Here is a 26,689-nt window from a genome sequence, read left to right on the forward strand (position 1 = left end):
GGCCCGCCAAATCAATATTTAGTTCCCCACTAACAAGCTGCCTCGGGGTCTGAGCCAAAGAGAGAGAAAGGTGGAGAGGGAGAAAGAGAGAGGAATGCAGGACAGAGGAGGATGGCAGACAGAGACAGAGCAGGGACTGAGAGCTGTCCAGCTAGAAGGAAAAAACAGATTCAAGAGTGAGTGTGTGTGTGTGTGTGTGTGTGTGTGTGGGAGGGGTAGAGTGGGGTGGAAAGGTCAGAAGAAGATCTGGGGAACAAGAGAACAGTGTCTGGTGTGTGTCGTGGTGCGTAGGCGACGCATGAGTGCCTGCGGCGGCCGCTGACAAGAACACAGACAAGACACACACACACACACACGTTCACACTAGACACTCTCAATCATACACATATCACAGCCAGCAGACGTTGACAGTGCTCGAGCAAAGCTCCGGCAGAACACTCACAGATGAGTGGCTGTGCACACACAAAGCACACCGAGAGAATGTAGGAGCATTTTGGCGTTTTATCTTTTGTATCTTACTTTTTTAAATGCCTGGAGCAGGATCACTGGGATTGGACCTAAAATCCATCCTCGATTTCCAGTTTGTCTTGAAACCAGAGTGAGTTTTTTTTTTTTTTCTCAAAGTAAAGAGAAATTTGTATGTCAGCCACGTAAAACTGACTATTTAGAAAACATTTAAAACAAATAAACAATTAGAAACTCATGAAATTGTTCCGTTATGAAAGAATAACAGTTTCATATCAAAGGTTTACATGAATACCTGAATAAAATTACAATCATGTTAGAATCATTAAATAATTTGATCATGATAGGTCTTCTAGATTAGAAGATCAACTTCTTCAAGGAAAACATGCTAGACTTGTTGGATTCACAAAAATAAAAATTAATATTGAATGTAATTCATAATGTACAATTAGGTTTAGGTTTATGTTTTCTCGACAACAGTCAGCCGTTTCCTCTAGTAGTTGCCATTGCAAGTCATCTCGTATAAGCTGCAGTAAAAAAAAAAAAATAGATATAAGGAAATGGATAGACCTTTGTGATGGAAGAACACAAAAACTGTTTTTGTATTTCCCTCCTGCAACACCTACTGCTAATTACTGCATAACTTTTACTAATAAACAAATAATTAAAGTTACATCTATAATTTTACTCTTGAGGGAAATTAAGCAAGCATTGGTTTTCCTTGTATTAGAGAATAAAGCTGCGCAACGTCATAGCACAATGCACAGGAGTGAGTAAAGAGTGAGAATGACCTTCTGCTGTAGAACATGGCTTATATGATCCATCCACTCCTGGTCTCTGGAAGTTTCTGTGCAGGTTGATGTCGCCTGCAAAAAACAAAACAATCAAATTACAATATTTGGCAATTTAATTAGAGGTTCAATTAGACCCAATTTTAAAACCAGCAACCCATGTTGGGTTAAAATTAATGTCAAATCAATAAAAAATATACTGTAAACGAACAACAGAAAAACAATCAATTAATTCATTTTTTGAGCAAATTAAAACCACATAAAAAAGTAATATTAGAGAACAACTTGTGGAAATTAAAATAATTTTGTTTTAATAGACTGAAACCAAAAAACAGTTACATAATTATTTTGTCTGTTAAACAAAGCAAACATTTTCGCTGCATCTGACATTGGCACACTAAATGACATTAAATGAAATTTCATCTACATTGGAAAAATACTTTTGGTCAAATCTGTGCAAGGCACATCTCTTGTGCAAAAAAATATGAATAGAGAGAGCACTGTCATAATTATATTGCAACTTCTAGGTAAAAAATAAAGACCTGAGCTGTTTTTGTTAAGACAGAGACTGCTGCCTGTCAATGCAAAATTCCAAAAATGAGCAATGTGCTTCACAGTGTGCAGCATTTATTCTGCTAGATGAAAGTGTAGAGCTTAAGGCTGCGTCCCTGGGAAAGTTTTACAAAAGGTCATGAAAAGTGTTTTTCCTAGGTTTCCTGATAAGCCCTAAGTGGAACCATTTATAGGTCAATGGACTCAATACTGAGCTTTTTTTTTTTTAGTTCAAATAAACTAAACAAAATGGTAAAACTTTTTAGTTTAATCTAAATATTCATAGAAGTCTTTATACGTTCAGGATACGAGAGGTTTTCCAGCATTGGCCTCCTTAGACCTGCTGCTGGAGGGCAGAAATGTAACATCACACTAGCTAGCACTTTTAAGAAGATCTCAAGAGAGTTGGTGGCAAAGTTAGTAGTGTGCCTTTGCATACTACTCATGTAAAAAGACCTAACACAGTCACAGCCTTGTTACTCTAATGAAGCGGGTGTGGAGCTGCAGTTCAACCATGTATACCTCAGCACTAATGTGCTACCTCTACACTTTAAACCCAGGTGATGCTCCTATGGGAGAGGAGCGATGAGTCTTGTGCTAGCTCAAAGGGTCAGAGGCGTGGTAGAGAAAATAATGCATTTTTGAATTAAAACTTTGTTGCTCATACAAAGTCTTGACCATAAAAAGCCAACATCCTATAATCAATCCAATGATCCAATTGGGTGTATGTATGAGGGCTGGATGGAGAGGATATTGTCTGGAATCAGTTTCCTGTAAGAACTTAATAAATGTAGTTGAGTTAAATGATGTCAAGGGTGTAACTTCTCTACACACTAATCCTTAAAGCTATTTGCAACCCATCACATAGATGTACTTCAAATTGTCTGAAGCTGAATAATAATGTTACTACTATTTCATGTCAGTCATTTATTTCAGCTTTTAGCCTTTGAATACATGTAACATCCCTTTATAAGTGGGGAAGGCCATTTTGGAGATTTCAGCCAATCAGCATTTGCATATCACGTTGATGTCATATTCAGGAAAATGGCATTAGATTCGGCGATATATCACGATATTACATTGCCCGATTTTCGGATCGATTCCAAATGCATCTATTTCAATTTTTTTTATTTACCTTTATTTAACCAGGAAAGTCTTTTCCACGGCAGGAGACATTGTAACTGCACAATGACGTGTGCTGAAACCTGGGCATGTTGACCAGCTTATGTTTTTTCAATAAAATCTAAAAAGAAAGAACTACTTTCTGCATTTATTTGTTGTTCTAGGCATATACCTCAGTTACGTTGCACTAAAGTCAAAGTTGGTTTAAAAGGCACAGGCAGGTTGTGTTATTTCTTTATTTTAAGTTGTTGGCACATGGCATGTTAAAGCCAATGTTTTGAGTGTAAAATATGCCAATAAAATATATTTCATACATAATGTTCTCATGAAGGTGTACAAATGTACAGATTAGATGTTTTTTAAGTCATATATAAAAAAAAAACTTAATAATCGCCTTATACTTTAATATCGGGATATATCGTATCGTATCGTATCGTGACCTATGTATCGGGATAAGAATCGTATCGCCAGATGCCAGGCAATACACACCCCTAAGTGGCATCCAGTTCCTTGGGCGTTATGACTATTGTTAAGAGGACCAGGAACATTACGGTGGAAATATAATTTAAATGCAGCTTCTAAATCACCTCTCACTTCTAATAGTAACGTTTATATATGATGGTCTTTCAGTTGAACTGTCTTAAAATTTAGCTTAGAGTATTTCTTTAAAGACTTGAAGCATATACTGTTTGCATTGATTGTGTCTGATCTGTTGTGTTAAACTAGCTTGGATGACACTAAAATCGGATTGTTTGACAATTGCTCAGTGGTGGACACTAGCAAAGTAAATTGATTTAATTACTGTTCCAAATAGGTATTTTTGAATATGGAGATACTTCTTATCTTCCCTCCATTACATTTGAAAGACAAATATTGTACTTTTGGCTCCATTACATTTCTATGGATGTCCTTGTTACTCAGTACTTTTCCTCTCCTGTCAGCTTACTGTAGGTTTTTACATTGCTTCAGTTGTGATACTAAAAGTTTCTGTTGATCCTCACTTGTGTTGTTACAATTCTATAAAACATTTAATATGTCATGTTTGTCAATGCAAGAGCCAATCAAAGAGAAGCGGGTCATGTCTAATAGAAGATAGACAAAGATACTCTCCCTGAGCATCCATGGCTGTATCTCAGGCCCCATGTTTAAGGTTCTCGAAACACAAAACAATGGTTTAATGCTGGCAATATATGGTCTGGTTACCTAAACCAAAGAAGCACTAAACATTGCATTTTATTAGTTTTTTAGTGTTTGTTAACAATTAAAATAAATAAAAAGAAATGATTTTGGGCAAATAAAACGGTTGTATTGTTGAATTACTTTCATTACTTAAGTACTACTACTACTTCACCTAACAATTTGACTGAGCTACTTTTACTAGTGGTGGAATGGTTTTCGACATGGCGTATCTGTACTTTCACTCAAGTAATAAAGCAATTACTTAAATTAATTTTTGAATAAAAGTGTCATTAGTGGCTGCTTTTTCCTTACATTTCCTTTACATTATTAGATTGCACCGTTTACCAATTAATATGATTCTTGATCACTTCAGTATGCATTACTAAATTCTAGCTTTTTACAGCCCTTTTCCTCTCTTATACACCTACATCTTCTGCTGCTTTCTAAAGCTACCACTCTGATTTGGCTGAGAGGCCGTTCTTTGCTTCCAACAAAGGAATTCCCCTTCTTTAATCTTGTTATATGCAATTAATGCATACTATGGGGCTAATTGTTATTTGTATTCATGCACTTGTCTTTATTGTTAAACCTTTTGCGATTTCATACATGGTCAATAAGCACAAATTGCTCAAATAATGGTGTCATCTTGATAAATAACCTGTGGCAATAGCTCAGATAGCTAACTGGTAAATAACAATAAAACAATAAAAAACCTGATTTGTAAAAGACAAAGGTTTGAAATTAATGTGCAATTACAGAAAATCTAAGAAATAAAAGATTATATTGTGACTATCTTGTTTAACTTCTTATTACACAAGCACATACTCTGTGGAGAAAGAGAGAGGGATCTTGTCCACCCTTGGTAGAAGTATGAGAAAGCACTGACCCTCCATTCAACATTAAGTGCAAAACAAACCAGTCTGGCAATTATAGCCTTATTACCTCTGGATCATTAACATCAAGCTACCCAGGGAGAGCTGCTAGAGCTGCTCGGGCCTTTGTGGGGCTTTGCAACATTCTATGGATTCAGGAGGGGCAAATAAAAGAATGCAGCACGATACAAGTGAGTAAATATGGGCACATTGGAAAGGATTAGCACAAGTGCTGAGGTTGTTTGCTTGTGCGCTTTGTACGTTTGTCTGTGCAACTTTGGGTAAGAGAGAAAGTGCAGATTTGAATGTGTTGAATAATAAATAGTACATTCAAGTAAATAAAACTGAATATCAACTGAATAAAACTTTAATACAAAATAAGGGTTCAAGCTGCTGTAAAAAAAAAAAGTGCAAATTTTTTTTATTAGGGGATAAAAATACAATAATCAGTTTACACTAGTTTCAATACAATGTTATACCCGTTGAAAGCTCCTCGAATAATATGATCACCTCTGTTTCCCATCTTCATGTCAATTTAAGATGCTTGTCCCCTTATTTTTCAATAAGAATTTATAACGTTGAAAGTAAGCTTTCTCTTGTACATTTATACAACTATATATATATATATATATGCAACTATTATCTACTAATCAAACAAACATTTGTGTTAGCATTAATATGATGAAGAGAGGAGAAGGATAATGAGACAAGAATTTGACCTACAGAGGTTTCAACTGTGGTGAGAGGGACCTTTTGTCATGTGAGAAACTGTTTGCTGTCATCACCTGGGTGGAGCTGCGCCGTTAAAGGCTAAAATTGGTTTCAAGTGTGAGTAAGTGTCTGTTGCACCCTCTCTCATCTTGTGATAGATGAGAGAAAGTCCCAAGGGATGTGAGGCTGATTGTAACGTGAAGTGTTAATTGATGACATGGCTGGGTATGATCTATTGTATAGAGAGACGGACTGCTACAAAAAGAGTGCAAGACACAGAGTTCTACAAGCAGCCAACAGTTAGAGGAAAGAGTTTTCATTTCACCGATGAGAAAAGAAGATTTAACTTTCTCAATTTGTGCCATTTTAAGTAGACAAGTGCTGCTCCTGTGGGCTGAGGTTTGATCTTCGACCTGCTGTAGCATGATGTCACATCCCTCTTTGTGCCAGTACATGCTCAACAATGTGCTACAGAGTTTCAACAAAAGTTAGAAGCTTGCGTACTTTACTTAACATCAGGAAAAAAAAAACAATCCTACCAACCCAAACATTCTGTTTTTCTTTCACCTCAAGTCAAGAAAGCTGCATAACACCAACTCACTTTTGACTAACGCAAAACCACTACATTACAAGTAGATATTGATGCAATTGTTTCATTTCTAGTGTCAGGTATAATCATTATAACAACTTATCAAAAAACCTTTAGGGTGTTTAGAAAGGTTATAGTACAAATCCATTGTAGGTTTAGAGTGCTTTGGGCAAAATAAAAAAATAAAGATCCTTAAGTAACCATTTTGTGTTAAATGTCAAACCACTGGCCATTAAGCTTACCTGATCAGTTTCCATTATATCTTCCAAATCGTTTTCTGACATATTGAGAATGGAGGCGGCGATGGACTTGGCTTTGATCATGGACTTGGCTGAGAGGCCGCCCTTTGCTTCCATTGAGTTAGCCTGCTTCAACCTCCTCCTCTTTTTCAACTGCTGCTTGACCTCCTGAATGTCTAAAAGTATTTCACTAGCCAGGACCTGAAGGGGAGGAGGAAAAAAAGTCAAAAAAAGTGAATGATGAAATGCATTTAGAAAAACAAGAGAGAAAGCTCTGCCTGGCAGATGAATAAATAAAATTGATCAAGCATGCGCCAGAGAGGGCTAGTACATTATGGAGGAATATTGAGTTTGACACACTCAGATTCTCCTTGGTTTCGCCGTACGCTCCCCTGTAGAATATGGACCAGAGGGGTTGGCTGCCCAGCCGATTCAAAGCTGAGGGAACACTGCTTTGATATCAAACGCTCCCAAGTTTTACTAAATTCTCAAAGGACACAAAATCATGCATCACAGAGAGAAAATTGGGCAGCTCCTGAAAATACTGCCATTCATTTATTTATTTGCTTTCTACATGTCTCACAGTACAACAGTGTAGCATAACACGTTAATAATTAAGCTACGGGGGGCTGTTTTAAATTCAGTCCGAGTGAAAAGGCAAGCGAGAGGATAAGGCCTGAGATGGCACAGTTGTCAGGCACTAAATGGGAGTTTTCTCTAAATAAGGAGAGACAATTAAATGTTGATACTGCCACTGTACACAAGAAAGTCAATAAAATAAACTCCCCTTTGCTTCATTTTGAGCTTATTGATCGAGGCAATAATCTTCTGTATCATTCCCTTGTAAGGTATTGAGAAACTGACCTTGGAATAGATGGTCATATGAGGAAAAGTTGCACTACAAGAAAAAAAACAAGTGAAACTTGTTCTTATTAGACAGTAAATAAACAAAGAGCAATTGCACCAATGGTACTGTGAATCAACAGGGGTGTGTTCACATAATAAAGTTGAGTAGCAGCAACTTAACTTTACACAGGAGCTGAACCAGGAGTACATCAGAGAAGCAGCAGTAGCTATTATTGGAGAAAACTGATTGAGTACTTGAGTCTAGGCCCCTTATTCCCAGCACCCATGATCCTGCGGATTGTGAGCATGACTTTGGCTGTATTGTGAGATGGAACAAGTAACTACCATCGCTTACTTTTTTTAAACGATCAACACATAATTTTAACAATGCCAAACTTGAAGCCTTTGGGTCAAATCTGGCCCATGTGAGTGCTTGTTTTGAAATGTAATTCTCAGAAATAAATTGTATCCTAAAATACGACTTTTCTGCAAGTAGTGGAAAACAGAGGGGTGGGGCCATGCCTTCCGGGGTGGTGTTGCGGTGCGTTTGAAACGTATTGTTTAAACGTATTGTTTTAAACTATGTTTGCGTTAGACCAGTGGTTCCCAAATTGTGGGGCGCGACATCATAAGGAGTTGGGGTGGGGCGGTTGGGGGGGATGGTGGTGGCTGCCTGGCTTGCGAGAAAGCCTTGCTGAACATTGAGCATAAACAACAAAAAATGTATTTTCACTCAAATAACTTTATTATTATTATTATTAGTTACTTACTATTTTAACTAAAATGTGATTGCATATTTTGTTTAAGAGTTTTTAAGAAGAATATTCACAATTTTTATATTTTCAATAAAAATAAAGAAAAAAAAAACCTAAAATTAGTTGCAGAGGTTAGCTGTAAAATGTTCATTTTTCAAGGGGAGTGCTACAAAAAATGTTTGAGAACAACTGCATTAGGCTTTGGCACCGAGTACAAGGGTTTTTGTTTCAACCTACCTAATGTTTGGACCAGGGCCTTGAAGATACAAATATGTAATGTACAGTGGTGTGAAAAAGTGTTTGCCCCCCCTTCCTGATTTCTTACTTTTTTGCATGTTGTCCACACTTAAAGGCAGGGTCGGCAATTTTTAAAGCTAGCTTGAATTTGGATGTAGCATCCTCTGAGAGCCCGGCCTTTACCTTTTGTCTCGTCAGTCCACAGAATATTTTCCTAAAAGTCTTGGGGATCATCAAGATGTTTTCTAGCAAAAATGAGCCGAGCCTCAATGTTCTTTTTGCTTAGCAGTGGTTTTCTTCTGGGAACTCTGCCATGCAGGCCATTTTTGTCCATTCTCTTTCTTATGGTGGAGTCATGAACACTGACCTTAACTGAGGCAAGTGATGCCTGCAGTTCTTTAGATGTTGTTGTGGGGTGTTTTGTCACCTCTTCAGTCGTTGCTGCGCTCTTGGGGTCATTTTGGTCAGCTGAGCACTCCTGGGAAAGTTCCCCACTGTGCCGGGTTTTCGCCATTTGTGGATAATGGCTCTCACTGTGGTTCACTGGAGTCTCAAAGCTTTAGAAATGGCTTCATAACCTTTTCCAGACTGATTGATTTCAATTACTTTTTTCTCATTTTTTCCATAATGTCTTTGGATCTCGGCATGTCTATAGCTTTTGAGGATCTTTTGGTCTACTTCACTTTGTCAGGTAGGTCCTATTTAAGTGATTTCTAGATTGAGAACAGGTGTGCAGTAATCAGGCCTGGGTGTGGCTACAGATATTGAACTCAGATGTGATCAACCACAGTTATGTTTTAACAGGAGCTGGGACAAACACTTTTTCACACAGGGCCATGTCGCTTTGGATTTCGTTCTTCCTCATTAATAAAACCATTCATTTAGAAACTGCATTTTGTGTTTACTTGTGTTTTCTTTGACTATTTTTTAAATTTTTTTGATGATCTGAAAACTTTAAGTGTGGAAAACATTCAAAAATGTAAGAAATCAGGAAGGGGGCAAACACTTTGTCACACCACTTTAGTTTGCTGTCGCACATTAATTGGTGCGTAGCTTTTCAGCCATCATGGTCACATTGCAAATCCTACTTTAGGAATGTGTTTCCCAAATCTGTCTCTCCTTTTTTTTTTTGGTGATGTTTTGGTACAATATAAAGCACATTTGGAATACTGGTTTTCTTATTGCTTTGCAATAAAGCCACAGACCAATAAGCAAGCACGCAAGTCGCAATTCGTTCCTTGTTTGTCTCAATGCTTGTGTCCATTTAGAGGACTTCTTTGTGCTTGGGTTCCACATGCAGATTGAACTAACGTTTATAACATCAACACCCTCTTGTGGAAAACCGGAAAGAGCCAGTAATGGTGACGATACCACACGTAGTAAAAAATGTGCAATTAACGTAAAAGGTAAATTGTAATTTGGCAATGTATTACTGTTAGTGTAAAAATATAAAAAGTCAAGGAAAAACTAACTTTTGAAGATCTGAGTGCAGTGAGGGCCTTTAAAGGTTAAACACTTTATTATTAAACAGTGAGCAATACTATTCAATTATTTCAATCCTATTGATATTCACTGTCACTAGTCACAGGTTAAAATCAATTGCTGTAAAGTCTTAAGCGCAAAAGGATTCAGAAAGGAACAAGTAGTGAATCTATTCCTCATTTAGCCTAGGCTTAGATAAGCATACAGGGTGGATAAATGTAAGTATTTACACACATAATCAAATAAAATTTATCGAAAGGAAGTGAGTGTGTGCGATTGTTAAGGACTTTCTGCCTGGTCTGCAGTAGAAACGCTGTGTAAATTTGCCAGGGGACCAATTTAAACTTGACGAGGATTAGAGGAAGAAGATGGGGATCAAAAGAGGAGCTCAAATATATCCCCTTCAATAACTAACTACCTCTGAAATACTCTTTACACACATAAAGAGAGAAAGGGCCATTAAGAAATATAAAGAGCAGAGTGGGAGAAGATAAAGCTAATTATAAGGGAAAGTGATACAAAAAAAAAAGAGGTATTTTAAAGTTATCATATGTCCTGAAAACGTGGAGTCAATTTATGTTAGCCCCTTTCACAGCTAAATGTGGCTGACAAATTCATTTGTGGGAGGTCTTATAAATCTATCATGTAGCATTTAGTGTAGTCTTCTATGCTTTTTTCCTTAAAAGAAAGTCATAATCTGCACAGTTTTGAATTTGAAAGTTTTTGAAAGCTGTCATATCAAACTAACATTAGAAAGAAAAAAGTGTGTTTCTGTGTGTGTGTGTGTTGTAGTCACCACATGCAGGGCCACTGCTAAGCAGTTCAAGAGCAGTGCTTACAGCCTGGGGCATGTGCAGGGGCCAAGAGGGTATTCTGGCACACAATAGAAAGATTTCCACACATAAATACACTCCCATGCACCACATAGAGCCACAATGGAGGAAAAAAAACAACAACTCAAAGACACACAAAATCACACACACGCACAGCGCCTGCAGTTCTGATCAATACATGACAAGAGTAAATCTCCTCCGGACGTCAGGCTGTCGAATCAAAGGGCTTGGTGTTCTTATAGGGGATCAAAAGAGCCAGAGGGAGACAAACAATGATGTGAATCCTCAACACCACCATGTGGCCCCAACAGCTTAGGGTTATGGGAAATGAAAAGTCATACATGAATTGAACTTTCATCCACTCCTATATGAGAGAGCCTTTCCATGTAATATAGCATCAATGTTTAGGGTACTTGTAGATAAATATTTATTATATGCATGATTAATAAGGTAGATAAGAAATGGGCCACAAACTTCAGGGAGAAAAAGTTCATTCCCATTCCTAATGTTACCATAGTTACATGTGCTACATTAAAAAGAATGCAGCTGAACTAAAACCCTCTGACATGACAAGAGGAATGAAAACTTCCACTGGGCCATCTTCCCCCTTTTTCCTCAACACGTACAGTATGTATGGGAAATTTACTGCCAACCCTTTTAATATGAGATCTCAATAGAACAAAAGTGACGAACATACTTATCATTCTCACACAGACTATCATTTAAACCTCAAGGTGATGATTAAGCCAGCAGCTTTCAATGGGAACACACTGTACTCTAACCGGTGCCCTGATTCTTTTCAAAGACAATCCAGACTCCTTGTTGCAATGAAAACTATCCATGACAGTTTTTAAAGAGTAACAACTCAAAAAACACTTTTTTACTGCTGAAAACAAACATATTTTGGTATAAAGTAGTGCTGTTGATTAGCCTTAGTCTTGACATTAAATTACAACTATTTTAATTTGGTGTATTTTGTAAAAATGTAAGAGTGACTGCCTTCTATGGGTTGAAACCAGGCTATTACAATGGAATTTTGCTATTGGCTGAGAATGATGGTTTGTGATGTTTTGGTGGCTTCTTAAATCATGAACCACCGATGTTGACCCTGTCATAAGTCATATCTAAAGCCAACTTGTCCTCCTCACCTCTTCTGCCCATAAAAAATAGTCAGTTTAAGATGATAGTCTATTGTTTTGTCCTATTACTACATCGCACTGAGTCAAACACGTCGACTTATTCAATAAAGACAATACGAGGCATGCAGAGTGGCATTTTTTCGCAATTTAAATAAGAAAAGTTTCTCATTTACTATTATTACTAGTTATCATTATTAAGTTTTTTTTCCTATTGAGCTGAAAAGATGCAGGTGAAAAGTATATGCAAGTATGCTCAGAGTTAGTCAAATAAAAGCATGGTTATTTTTTCCCAAACTGTATTTTTTTGGGGCTTTTTTTTCTCTAAAATATCGTCTCCTATTGTTTATCGCTAACTCAGTATCGTTTATCGTCTTGTCCCGTGAACTTTGTATATCATCCTACCCCTAGCATAGTTAGCGTAGCATCATTTGTTCTTTGGAGATTTTATAGTAAAGACTGGGCGTGTTTTAACTGCTCCGGGAGCTCCGACCAAAATGAAGGAATTTTTTTTTAATTTTTTGCCTTGACGCATGTCAAAACCAAACAGCAGCGTCTAGTTAGTCTTACAGACAAGTACAGAAAAGCACTTCCATTATGTTACAGTCTGATTTTATAGGTCCAAAGGGCCGATCATTATGAAACATCAGCAGATGTAAAATTATACACATAATGATGAAAGTAAAGTGACCTTTTTTTCCCCTAATCCTCTGTGCTATTTGGCTCTGCATGCAAAAAATTTGCATTTAACCAGTTTGCTCAGCTGCATAGTACATAAGTCCAAATCTTTGTACTCTTTACGTACAAACCCAATCATTATGTACAAATACAAAACATTAATGCGTCTGCATCAACATGTACTTGCGTATTATACAAAAAACTATTCCCTTGATAATTGATTAAAATTTTTAACTTAGAGCTCTTAAATTTAGCACATGCAACACAGTGGCTATAATAATTCCAATATATGCATTTGCAATATAAATTGCAAACCTGTGGTCTACTGTACTTTGATTATCGAATGGAAGAGGAAATAAGAAGTGACCTCAGTTTACAACCTGAGATTTATCATTCGCCACAACTTTAAAATGAAACAATACTACATTTGATTACTTTAGAAGTGAAAAATCCATTCCTAATTTCCTTATTTTGACATCACAGTGAAAAAGTCCAATGACAAACTTTGAACTCATTTCCTCTTTAGTTCTGTACCTTGATGAAGGAATGTAGCTGTTCCAGCTGGGAGTAGGCCTGGCTGAGCTGCCTCTGAAGCTTGTCCAAGGCATGGGAGCTTTGCTGGGTCAACCCTTCCATTTGCTCAGTGGCTGTCTGTTCCAGTGCAGTCAAAGCCTGTTCACTGGCACCCACTCGAGCCTGCAAGGTATGTATGCGCTGCTCCTGTGGAATAAAGGCAGACTGAACCGGTCAGTAAAAAACTAACTTTTGTCTTTTGTTTCAAGGAGAAAGATGCAACAAAGGTCTGGGAAACAGGAATGATCATGACTTTCAAGCTTGTGTGGGATTTCAACAATTCTGATTCAGGTGACCAGGAGTTCAATTGATCAGAGGATATTTGGAAAGATGGTGTAACCACAAAAATTTTTATCTACCACTGACTTACTAACAGAGGTCTGGACAAAAATCATTTTAAATGTATCTTATCCTATAAAATCAGTCTTAAAATAAGCCTGAAAAAAAAAAAAATCATATACCAAACAAGGGAAAACAAATCTAAAATACAAAATTAATATTTTTTAAAATTAATATAAAGATGTTTAGGAAAATTTGTTCCCACTCCAATTCTTTCCCCTCAAGTTAAATTACAGTATCAAATATTATAGCATTGCAAATAATAGTAATAATAATAATTTCTTCACAACAAAGCTAAAATGGCCAAAAGCTAAGCACTGATGTTAGCTCACAAAATCACATAATACAGTTTTTCCCACTCTATTCTGAATCAGTGTTCGTTCTTTGGTTATTTTTATTTTCAAAACCAAATTAAAAAATAGAAAAAACTAATTGTTTTATTAATTTAAAACCAGAAACAGGAAAACGAAAAAACCAAAATCCAAACAAGCTTGTGTTGTTTGTGTGATATTTTGATATTTACGGGGGAAACTAGGACAAGAGCTTCATGTTTTAATCTCACCACACAGAGGGGACACACAGTCGGACTTTTACTTTGCTGCGTTTGATAAAAATTATCTTGTAGCATGTTTTCCACCTCACACTGATGGCAGAGGCGTAATTTGTGTCGATGACGTTTCGTTAGAGTTATTGATGCTGGAAATCCGAATCTATGAATATCTGCCAACATTACCATTACCATTACAAATCAAAACCAAAAAATGGAAAATGCACACGTAAAAATACGTAAAAAATGCACATGATAGGTGGTGTAATGAATCCACAAATGCTCCTCGTTTCTTGAGATCAACTTCCGTGTGCGTTGACGGCTGCCGTTAGCGGTATTTATAACGTGCAAAATAAACATTTTACTGCCCTCAAAAAAGCTGTAATTGTTTTTGCCAAAGTGTCAAATTATAGAAGTTCTAACATCTATTGATCCTCACACCAGCCCCACAGTTGATAGTTAGTTTATTTGGACACTATTTGGACCATAACACCGCGAAAACAAAACACAACCGTGAGCAGCTTTTTACGAGCTAAAACATTCACAGGCTGAATGAAAACATGAGCAGGACGAGAAAACTGCTGAAATAAATCCTAAACAGTCCTATTGTGTGAGGAGACCTGGTCCAGGACCTGTGGAGGGAGGTGCAGCGGACTTTAGTTCTTACTCTAATTTCCCTGTCACACAAACAGAACAAGTTGTATTTCTGTTTTGGGTTTAAATCAGTAAAACAAAATAACCACACTATATATTTGTTATTTGGTTTTAAAAAGGAATAACCAAAGAGGCACACACATTCTTCTGGCATTGAAGCACTGAAAAGTTTCTAAAAGGGTCCAACCTTTTTTTCTAGGCCCTCTTTCAGTTTTGTACAGTTTGCTTCATATTGGCCTTTCTCTGTAGTTGCCACACTCAGTCTCCTCTTTAGAGATTCAATAAAGGCCTTCCTGTTCGAGGCCTCCTCAGATAATGTCTTCACCTATAACATAACAGCAAAGAAGAACAAAGAAGGTTGAAAGGAAAATGATAAATGATGCAAAACTGTGCGTATGCATACAATACAATACAATAAAATTTTCAACAATGTTTTCTAGAAAATGTAAAATTGTTTTTTAAATTTATGAAATAAAAGTTTTCGTATTGCAGGTAAAAAAAAAAATACAACTTAAACTTAATAGAAGGTTTCTGATACTGATAAGAGTATCCCACTTATATATCACCCCATGGTTAGTGCAGACAGAAACATTTAAGCCGTACTAGCCGGGACTCGTTGATTATTGGTAATTGATTTTCCTCTCTTCTGAGGCAATCGGTAAATTCAGTGAATGGAACTTTTACAGCAAAAATTACAATAAAATAAATATATTTTCTGAATTGTTTGCTTGACAAAAAACAACAACTCTATAACCAAACACTTAAAGTTTTCTGGCTGTAAAAACAGTGCAAACATCAGGCATCTGTCAAGCACGTAACATAGTGCGCGTGCACAATACCTTTAGCGTGTCTGAAATTTCGGCGGATCAGCTGAGAGACGCAAAATATTGGGAGCAGAAAATGCAAACACATTTATGCAGTACGCGCAGTCACATTTATCAAACTTGGAGCTGTTTGCGGGTCATGTTCTTTTTTTGCACATAAATTTTGTACGTCCCAAAGGTTGGTGGTAACTCTCACAGCATTACGCACAGAGAAGACGCAGGGGAAACAAAAATAACTGACTTTTAATGCTCCAGTTAAACTTTCGGGTTTAATAAATAAATGAAATAAAACAACAGTCTATATTAACAGCCACCTAAGGAAAATGCAGTGTAAACTGTGTGAGATACAGAAAGAAACAGAGCAGAGCGCATGTCTGTAGCACCTCCTGTGCTGTGTCTTCCTCTCCAGGTTTTGCAGATAATATTTATATGATAATGACAATAAATGACTGAATTGAATTAAATTTGAGCAACGTTAACCACTCTTTTCAGAGCATTGATGGCAAGTGTCAGCCCAGAAGCAGTGCTGAACAGCTGCGTAATTTGCACAGCGATTACGTGAGATTCCCACCGGGGCGCGTGCGACAGAGCGCTACACCGGACAGCTCAGACCTGCTGGGTAATGCCCAGTATCTCATCTTCAAGTGCTGCAGACTGCTTTCTCTGTTGCTGCAGTAACTCAAGATCAATGTTATCAATAGATCAATAGGACAGTTCCTGGCCTTTGCCAAGGAGCCTGTTTTCCATGAAATAAGATATGAACAATGCGACAGGGACTGACGGAATAGTCGCATTAAATTAGGAAAAAAAATAACATTTAATTCTTATGTCCATTCAAGTAACAGCACCTTCATTTATATTGACTACTTCAGTATTTCTCAAACTGGGGGTAAGCAATGACATTACAGGGGGTCCTTGAGAGAGAGAAATAGGAACATTTTATAATGACTATAGGGTTTATTTGATGACCAGAAATGATAAAAACTATAGAACTAAATCTATTCAGGAGCCACTAAATACTGTTTTATTCCACTTATTTACAAAATGAAATTCTTCAAAATGTGTGTTATCACTTATTCTCTATAGTTGTGTTTTTAGAGTATTCTGAAAAAAATGTTGTAGTCGGACAAAGGGGAGTATTTGGATTCAGAAATAAGAGATAGGGGGAACTTTGAGAACCACTGGGCTACATCATTGAATGGTTTGTGCAGCAGACAGGGAAGTTCACCTGTTGCTCTATTGCACCATCAACTCCAACTTAGCTTCATCAAATGTAATTTTGTGCTTTCGCTGTTGAATGCGCAAAATGCTAATTTAAATTGGGCGGTCTCAACTCCATTTGCACTTGCACCAGTTTGCGCTGAACTCTTTGTATATTCCCAACAAGTGGCCAAGTAAATCCGCCCCATAGGGTGTAATTTATACCTGTTGTACATTGACTACAGTGATTTAGGTGTCGCCCTGATGTACCACACTTGATTTTTGAAGTAGCTCGTAATGAGGCTTTCTGTAAAATTGCGTGATGACGCTTTCATTGGATTTAAGCGTGTTTGAGCTGAGAGACATCTAAAACATGCTGGATAGGGGTTTCATTGAACCAAAGTCCAGTAGGGTTGTTCCTTAGGACCAGTATGACTGGTCGAGCACAAGTGACATCAAACTGGGCTGAAATATGGCTCAGTTTGCAGTAGCAGTGTGACGATATCTCCATACGGCTATATATCGCAATATTTTTCCGCACGATCAATTATTTATTTATTTTTTTTTTTCAAAACCTTTTCTGCTTTTTCACTAAAATATGCAGGTAGGTGTTCACAGAGATGTTGTCACTGTTTGTTGAAGGAACCAATATATTGTTTACTGGAATATTGCACTATAATGGTGTCACTGGTAAGAAAAACCCTGTTTTTTGTTTACAGAAAGCACTACTGGAGATACTTATTCATTTATATTGATATGTTGACACTTTACTGAAATGTTCACTGTTCATAGGACACGTTTTCAATGTGTTGTCTTTCAGAAATATAAAATAAAAGAAATATTTTTTCACTTAATCTTTTTTTTTTCTTCTTGTTATCTGAGATAATCGTTATTGTGAGCTTTGTATCGCGTATCGTGAGGTAACCGGAGGTTCCCACCCCTAGTTTGCAGCACATTTTACATCTTGTGTGGGGACCGCAATTCCATGTTAAAGAAAATGTTTTCATTGTATGACTTGCTAAACTTTCACAAAAAGTATAAATTCATATACGATTGAAAAAGCTGAAACTATATAAAAGAGTTGCGGAGTTAAGTGTTCCATTCTAGGATTAAAAAGCTCTGGGCTATGAGAAATGCTGAGAACTGAGAACAGTTGTAATTTTCTTTTCCGTCATCATTCCTGAGCGCCCTGGGGATAAGTAGGTGTGACGGTAATCAGGTGTTATGTATGTACCTTCTTCTCAAGCTCCTCCACCTGTCCCCTATAACTTTTCTCCATCTCCTGCAGAAACTTCAGCCGTGTCTTTAAGTCTTCCACCAGCTGCCTTTTCATCGTAACATCTCGTTCTGCGTGACTCACCCTAGAAACAAGCACGAGAAGCCACACATACGAAAACCCATTAAAGAAAAATGAGTTTCAAGTCTACACATCTACATAGAAGATCACACACACTGAATCTGACACACACACACACACACACGCAACGCTGGCAGTCTCAGTGTCCCCAAGCAGTGCATCAGGCATGACAGCTCATTATGACAACTAAATACACTGGCATGCTGTTTGGGTAAAGTGGAGGGGTGGGGTGTGAAATAAGGATGCATATGTAATTCCAACTGGCATCTATTAGGGCGACTGCTCTGGCAGGGAATGGCACATCAAGCGTGACAGGGGAGTTCTTTTTGACAAACTGCATTTCAAATCAACAATGACACTATTTGAGAGACTTTAATCAAGCATATAAATGTTTATTATTTCCAGCTCAGCATTACACGAGCTGCACAAAAGTCACATCAGAGGCAGACCTCTGTTTTTGGACAAATTATTTTCCTAAAAAAAAGGTTGCATATGCCGCTTTGTGGTTTTGGTTTTATCTCCACCGTAAACACTGTTTGTTGACATTTCGGAAATTGCATTGTGGGAAGTGTTTTTACATCATTCTGATGTCACGGGGAATTCCGAGAATGGACTTGGACTTGATTTTATATAGCGCTTTATCCCCACACTGAAGCAGAGTCTCAAAGCGCTTTACATATCAGCTCATTCACCCAATCACTCTCACATTCACACACCAGTGGGACAGGACTGCCATGCAAGGCGCTAGTCGACCACTGGGAGCAACTTAGGGTTCAGTGTCTTGCCCAAGGACACTTCGACACATAGTCAGATACTGGGATCGAACCCCCAACCTCTCGATCAGAAGACGACCCACTACCACCTGAGCCACGGTCGCCCATAGAACAAACTAGAACAACAATTGAGCCAAGTAAGAACGCAGTAAAAACACTTCTATGCATTTGTTTACGGGACTCCACATCCCACAATACAATGCACAAAAAAGTCAACTGATAAAAAATAAACTTTTCATCTAATAAGATATTATCAGGGGGAGCAGCAATAACATGTTTTTTTTTTCACTGTTTTGGTAAAAAAAATGTATGTGTACTTCATTTTTGAATGTTGCTATAGGAATCAGAACAAATAGAATGAAAGCCTAAAGGATGCAATTATTTAAAAAGCCACATGATGATTATCTGTTATTTAAAAGATGTAGTGAATCGCTTAACACCTCAAATGCATCATGGTTTGTGTATTCTAAATAAACAGATGAAGCAATAGGACAGCAAATGCTTCAGTGCCTGGGTTCTCAAAGTGGGGTACGGGTAACCCCAGGGGTACGCATATTGTCATAGGGGGTGCATTAATAAATAAATAAATAAATTGGAAACTATAATATAAATCGCCAGCAGTCAGGAGCCTCCATGCATTGCCACACATTAGCTGATGTAAGACTACCCATGGTTACAGATTATTATATTTATTATTATTATTATTATTATTGTTCCTCAACAGGATAGGTAAAATTCAGAGACAAATTTTATACATTGTATGTGACATTACATCAGCAGTTCCCAACTTTTTTGGATTGTGACCCCATTTTAATATCACAAATTGTTGGCATCTCCAGAATTTTTTCTGTCTTTCTAGAATTAGCTTTTGATCATATTTGCTGTTGCAAGAATAAGTGCACAAAACGACAGCTCGGATATTTTTATACTGCATTTTAATTGAACTAGATTTATATTTGAGAAAGTGAAAATATAGAATATAGTTGTTTAAGATTGTTTTTTTGTGTGTGGTGTTTTAATTTGAAAAAAGAATAACAATTAAAAGATTTTTAAAATATATTTTTAATCAGCATTTAGTTTTATTATTATAAATGATTAGACATTTCAGGACCCCATTTGAATTCCATGCGACCCAACATGAGGTTGAAAAACCCTGCATTAAATTATTATGTTTCCTAAGTGTGCAGCGGCAGGGGTAGATGGCTTCAGGTTAAATGTCTGAAGGGGTACGGGACTGTGGAAAGTTTGCAAACCACTGCTTTAGTGTAAGCAAATGTCCCTGCCTCCTGAGGTGGGAGAATGCCTGAGGGCAGACTGCTTAAATAAATGTGAACTTGTCCTATTGGAGTGACATTAAATTAAATGAGAGAGGAGTCTTGCCTCGAGACCATGTGGGGGAAGTAGCGCATGCTGGTTACCCTACGGATTTGGCCATTAATGAGAAAACCCATATTGAACCTTTCAGATGACTGTCTGGTGTTGACTTAAAGACAGAGAGGAGCAATAAGAGCCTCAGCAGGTCCCTCTGCCCCAATGCAAATGGCAATTAGATCGACAGCATTTATTTTAGATGGTCTCTTCCTCTCCACCCCCAAAAAGAATCGAGGATAAAAAAAAGAAAAAGAATGAAGAATATATAAGGCTTCTGCTGGAATGTGTGATCTCTATTTATGAGTGTTAGTGGAAAGAGAGAGAGCGCCTCAAACTATAACCTGATCACTCACAAGTTTGTTCCCTTTGTTCTGTGCTTGTTGGCAATATTGTTCATAAAGCATGCGTGCATTGTAATGATAACAGTCAGTGGTCTGAAATACACGTGTATGAGAGAGAGAGAGCGCGTGCGTACTCTCGGTGTTGGTTGTTAAGAATGAAGCACGGGCGGACGTTTCATGTGGCTGATAGACAACAGGGCAAAAGATGAAAGAAGCAGCTTCATAAATAAGGCAGGGCCATAGTGCCGGATATTGACTGAGGACATGCCGGTATACTTTGAAATTCATTTCTTTTTTCCCCCTTCTCTTCTTTAAGGCGAAACAACCTTGCTCCCTGCTATGTGCTGAGATGTATATTTCAGAGATGTCTAGACATGTCTTTCATTCTGAGAAGGAGTCCCTTCATGCAGGTCAAATAAATGGTAGGCAAGGGGAGATGGTGGGATACGTGTGTGTGTGTGTGTGTGAGTATGTGACATGAGCCCAAGCAGAGGCACAGGCTGTCGCTAAAACATTGCTTTGGGACACTTGCTGTGATCCTTCCTCTGTGCTTTGGTCACACACAAACACATATCTTACTGTGATTGTACACATGCCCTGGATACATTATTGAGTGTGGAAGGCAGAGGACCCAGCACAATACACAGTGGGAGGAGAGGAGAGCGAAGTTATTCCTTTTCGGTTCAAATAGAAAACCCAAAGCAGAAGTCGAGTGTGTGCCTTGCATGGTTCAAATCTCAACAGTTCCCCTAAGTGGAATGCATTTAGCTATATGCGTTAACTATATGTAATGCATGGAGTGCTACAGTAGGTAAACCATGAAACTCATTACGACTTGTGGCCCACAGGCCAGAGTAAGACTGTGTGGGTTTCAGTGTCAAGGGCCAAAGCGGTGCCTCCTGCAGCACACAACAAATCAATACGCAGCTTTGATCAGCAACCCACGTAAGCAGCATCACATCGCATGACACTAAAGACACCCACATGCACACATGAGCATACATCCTGATTCCTTTATCGTTTTATACACTTCCTTCCATACATAATTTCAAAAATGTTAAGGGAGACATGCCAGTGAGGAGTGCAGCAGACTGAATGCTGCCACATGGTGGAATCAAACACAAGAGATGGGAGCAAACTATGCAGGCGTACACACACACACACACACACACACACACACACACACACACACACACACACACACACACACACACACACACACACACACACACACACACACACACACACACACACACACACACACACACACACACACACACACACACACACACACACACACACACACACACACACACACACACACACACACACACACACACACACACACAGAGAGACATGACTGGGAGATGACAGAGCAACACAGAGTAAAATACCATAACTGGTATAGTGGAGAAACCAAAGGAGTAATTAAGGAGTAGCACAATTAATTTCACCACAAAGGTAAAAAAAAAAAAAAAAAAAACTAACTTGTCTTGTAGGTGGCGGAGCTTGTCGTCCTTTTCCTGGAGCTGGCCTCGCAGGGCTTTGTTAGCTGCCACCTGCCTGGTGACCTCAGCGCTCGTACTCTGAGGGAAGGGCACAAGATGTTTGTTAATGTGAGCGTGTCCAATAGAGGGTTGAGTTTTCGCGACACAGCTGATGACAGGTCAAGCACAGCATGCCTCCTCATTATAGCTACAGTCCAAATTACATTTGGAAAATCTGCACAGAAAGGTCTATGATACATTTAGAAACAGGTTAAAAAATGTACTGGTATACTATGATAGGTAGCTGTAAACTCTCCTAAAATATTTGTTCATAATCATGGGTAATTCCAGCAAGTCTTCTTTTTGAACAATATGTTAAGGTTTCATTTATTCAAACAACTGTTTTTCAGGAAATTTACAAGTAAATTTCTGTTTCTGAAAAACAACAAAAACTGAATAAATGAAACCTTAACATATTCCATCTTCATGGGTGCACATCATTTTTTTTGGTCTGGTGCTCAGGAGAGGTTTGTTGTTTGGGTGCTTACTTTTTTAAATACCTTACAGCAGGAGAATAATGGAGGGATGCATAGATGGCATAAAATGTTACTTTAATTTTACCTGAAAAAAAAAAACAACACAACTAAATATTAGTTCTTTAAAACCTCACAGAATATGAAGCTTTCCAAAGAAATCATCTAAAAACCAAACAAAATTACTGCTTTTTAAGCACGTACTACAATTACTATTTTAAAGAACTGAAAGCTCTGTTATCCTATAGAATGTCATCATCTCTTATAGCTGAAAAACTAAAAAAATTAGCTCCTTATCAGGAACTTTCTCCCTTTCTTAACTTCCATCAATCCCAAAAATCTTAGCTGTGCAAATGCGAGTTTCAACTTTTAATTTAGTCCACATTTGTAATTTTGGTAATGCATGCGCACCTGCACGCCACTTATGTGCACCCCTGTGCATAATCATTTTAACCACAAAGATTTTCCTTCCAACACATATTGACAGGTTGGCTTCCAACTCCCACCGTGATGGATATTTGAATGTGCGTGTTCACTTTGGTTTAGGGGCCCCTGTCTCTGGTGGGAACTGTACAAACACGAGCCTTTGACAATGCACGCTCTCAGTGCCCGCGCCCTGACAGTGCATCCCTCTTTGCTGTCACCTGGCATGACTTCCCCGGCTGAGTGCAACGACAGCTGCAATCTGCTCTGTGACACTGACGAGCCGGCTGCTCAGAGCACGATAATGCGGTGGTATCCTGCACACCTCATTCACTACCATGTCAAGCACGTCTATGCCATTATTCCTCATTTCTTTTCTCTTTGACAGGTACTTCGCAATGAGATCAAATGATAAGAAATTCGAAAACATGTTGAAATCTGGCTAACCGCACCTGTTTGAAAGAAAAACCCTCTCAGAGTTGACTTTAAACTTTCTATCCTCAAGGAATTCAAGCTGTTTCATTTCAACTCTTGAAATATTGAAACTTGATTAAATACGCAAGACAAGATTTATTCTAACTAAAAACCTAATTAGAAATTCCACCAGTGGTATAAAAGAGCATTGTTTAGCACAGTGGGATCATGGGTAGCATTGCTGCTTCATAGTAAGTTGGTACATTACTAATCTGAGAAAATAAATAAAAGGACATACAGAATAGGAAGCAAAAGGATACTAAAATACTTGTGAATAATGTGTTGTGCTTATTAAAAGTCCCTATTATCAATTTAAAGCAGTATGTGCAAATATTTATGATCCATTTCCTTTGAAGATTTTTTTTTTTTTTTTGAGCCATTGAGCCTTAATTTCATAGCATGTTATTCAATGTATTATTCCCTTAAGCTTCATAGTGCACAAAATTGGAAATGAGATCAGTCTTTAATACCCTCATCCTATTAGAAGCTTTATCTAACAGGTCATGCACAATAGGACAAAGCATGAGAGCAGTTATAAATCCCAACCTTAAGTTTGGCTTGGAGCTGTTTGAGGTCTGCCTCCAGAGCCTGGGAGTCAGGGGTAACTGAGGCGGGGCTTCTAGCCTGGCAGGAGCACGTAATGTTTACTGGTACTGGTGCTGCTTGCAAGGGCATCGTGGCTTGCTTCCACTGCTCCAGCTCCATCTCCAAAACCTTTTTCTGCTGCTCCACACCAGCCAGGTCAGTAGTTAGCCTCTGTTGATTAAAAGAATAGTTAGGCCCAGGTAATGGTGAAATTTACAAGTTTGTTTCCATTCATCAGGAAGAAAACATAACAAATACAAACATATGTTTATATAATTATCATAATCATAAATACTGTACTTCAGGATCCTAAGTCTTAAAAAAAAAATTTTTTTTAAAAATACTTAAAATGTATGCAAACTAGCATCCCAGAATAAGGGGGAAAATGACAGTTTAGAGAAGCAGTTTTGTACAACAAAATCCAAAGATAGATAAAAATAATAATACATAAGTAAATATGAAATTTGGTTATGTTTAGTAGAATCAAAATAAGCATTTTTCCCCTCTTGCCACCGACCGACTAAAAGAATTACTTGACAGACGAGTTGACAACCCTGCTCTGACTGTAAGGCCACTATTTCACCTAAAGCACAGATTTGAGCTGTGTTTTGAGCACATGGAAGAAGGTGTTTTCCATCGCAGGTAGGGTCTGGTGCAGATCGCAGGCACAATGCTAGCGTTCACCAGCATGAACAGGTTTTTAAACATCTGTGTTTTTACCAGACAGGTGGCTGGTAACAGTGCGTGGTGTCGTATGCGTGTGTGGCTCAGCGGCAGGTGTCGGTGCGGGCCTGTTGTGGAGGTGATGCTTTCCTCTTTACATGCAACCGTAAGTGTAATATTTGCAGACAAGCTGCAAAGATTACAGTGGACATCAACGCAAGAAAATGGAATCTGCGAACATCTCTTCAACCATAGGCTGTGCGCAACGCAGGCAAAACGGACCAGCACCGTTTCTTGCAATGGTGGCTCAGTTTAGTTGAGACAACTTTATCTATCCATTCACTTTCTGACCCGCTTGCTCCTTTTTTCAGGGTTGCTGAGGCCTAGGGTTGTCCAACTTTAGAGAGTTTTCACTGTCACACGGTCAAACAGCATCAGGACAACAACACTGTAGATATGAATAAAGTTCTTCATATATTCATCATCTCCTGAGGCTGATACAGTAAGGGACATCATGGTTGGATTGATTTAATAGACTACTATTAAATCAATCCATGTTTCATGTTTAGGATGTGGAGGTTTTAATGTCAAATGAAAGATAATTTGTATTAAGCAATATAAATAGGTATTAAGCAATATACATAGGTCTATTATGTATGGTCTTTTAATGAACAAATCATAGTGATAGGTAAACATTAAATTAATAAATACATTTACATTTTATTTTATATTATATATATTCTCTAGGTTAAAAATGTTTGTAGAGATTTCTGTATAATCTAGTTATTCCCAAAATGGGTTACGTGTACCCCTAGGGATACTTGAACACCTTTCAGGAGATACACAAAAACATTTCATTTTATTTTTCAACATTATAGATTTTTTTTACATGCACAAAATAAGGCCCTAAGTCTTTACATCTACATGTCATTAATTATAAATGTATGTTGCACTTACAAAGTTAACACATGTTTGAAATATTGTACGTTATTCACAAGAGAGCCATTGGCTTTGTGTTAATATCTCATCTGTGGTGAATCTCTCTTTTTATGCTAATGAGATAACAGATGATGCTGCTGCTTGGTCAATAGGGTCTAATTCTCTTAGTGATTGGCGTGCATAATAAAGCAGCCCTTAAAAATCTGAGAACACTTTGGAAGAGAGTGAGTTCAGCATTCAGTGAGGGCTTTGATTGATGAATGATGATGGCACTAACTGGTCGTGCACAATGGGCAGTGTATCAATGATTTTAAAAGAACTAAGATCAAATCCACCTCATCACTACTAACGATTTGGTAGAGCTGTAGAAAAAAAAAACAAAAAACATTTAATATCTTAACAGCTCAGTCACACCAGACTGAATTTGGTTCAATATTGCCACAATTAGCTACTCTTGTATCATATCAAACATCAAGGATGCCTAATGACATAAATGTGAAATATGATCCCTAAAGATATACACTGTACACACAGAGTAAATGCTAAAACACAGACAAGAGCCACACACACACACACCTAAATGAAACCACATAATCCCAGAGGTTAGCTCTCATCTCTGCATACACAGTGATTATTGATATCTTGTTTCTGGCTGACACCTTTTAATAGAATCCCTCTTGTTTTAGGTTTCCTCAGCTCTGTTGAAGACACACATTCCACATCCCCTGGAGAAGTGGAAGAACGAGAAGGAGAGTAGAAAATACCAAGGAGAGCTATGACCCCAGCGGCAGTTGAGCAGGAATTAAGAGAGGCATTGATGGCACTTCCTGTAAAATAGGCTATTAATTCAACCTTCATCATTCAGATATATTGCCAAACCCTAACCCCCTCTCCCACCTCCAGGAATGTATGTTTTAAATATACCAAAATCAATTATATTAAAACGAGGAATCTGGTCTTTGTTTTATTTTTGCAAGTCCTGAATTTTTTGATTACTTTATCTTCCTGATCCAGTGGGAATGTGACATCACTTCCTTTGACTATAATGTCTACAAAGTAAAAAGTTAATATCCATTGGCCTGTGAAAATATATGATCCTGCAAACAGAGTACTGACATG

General features: G+C 37.9%; 1 protein-coding gene and 1 long non-coding RNA gene across 4 annotated transcripts in view; one reads left to right on the forward strand and one right to left on the reverse strand.

Annotated features, from left to right (window-relative positions):
• The window catches only part of cntln (centlein, centrosomal protein), a 105,759-nt gene that overhangs the window by 10,018 nt on the left and 69,052 nt on the right, over positions 1 to 26,689 (reverse strand). For both annotated transcript variants that reach the window (XM_028457186.1, XM_028457195.1), the window contains exons 20-26: positions 23,930 to 24,139; positions 21,955 to 22,052; positions 17,859 to 17,985; positions 14,788 to 14,925; positions 13,022 to 13,207; positions 6,524 to 6,721; positions 1,257 to 1,331 (exon numbers count right to left, since the gene is read on the reverse strand). In XM_028457186.1, the coding sequence (XP_028312987.1) occupies positions 1,257 to 1,331; positions 6,524 to 6,721; positions 13,022 to 13,207; positions 14,788 to 14,925; positions 17,859 to 17,985; positions 21,955 to 22,052; positions 23,930 to 24,139 (1,032 nt within the window). The remainder of the gene's footprint in view (positions 1 to 1,256; positions 1,332 to 6,523; positions 6,722 to 13,021; positions 13,208 to 14,787; positions 14,926 to 17,858; positions 17,986 to 21,954; positions 22,053 to 23,929; positions 24,140 to 26,689) is intronic.
• On the forward strand, positions 431 to 26,391 carry LOC114469581 (uncharacterized). Of its 2 annotated transcripts, XR_003674790.1 has the most exons (6): positions 431 to 598; positions 13,014 to 13,190; positions 13,270 to 13,351; positions 23,033 to 24,610; positions 24,692 to 25,133; positions 26,257 to 26,391. It is a non-coding gene; the product is annotated as an uncharacterized LOC114469581 (long non-coding RNA). The 2 variants fall into 2 exon arrangements; XR_003674789.1 differs by having other exon boundaries at positions 23,033 to 25,133.

The sequence above is a fragment of the Gouania willdenowi genome, chromosome 1, assembly GCF_900634775.1.
Source record: "Gouania willdenowi chromosome 1, fGouWil2.1, whole genome shotgun sequence".
Lineage (NCBI taxonomy): Eukaryota > Metazoa > Chordata > Actinopteri > Blenniiformes > Gobiesocidae > Gouania > Gouania willdenowi.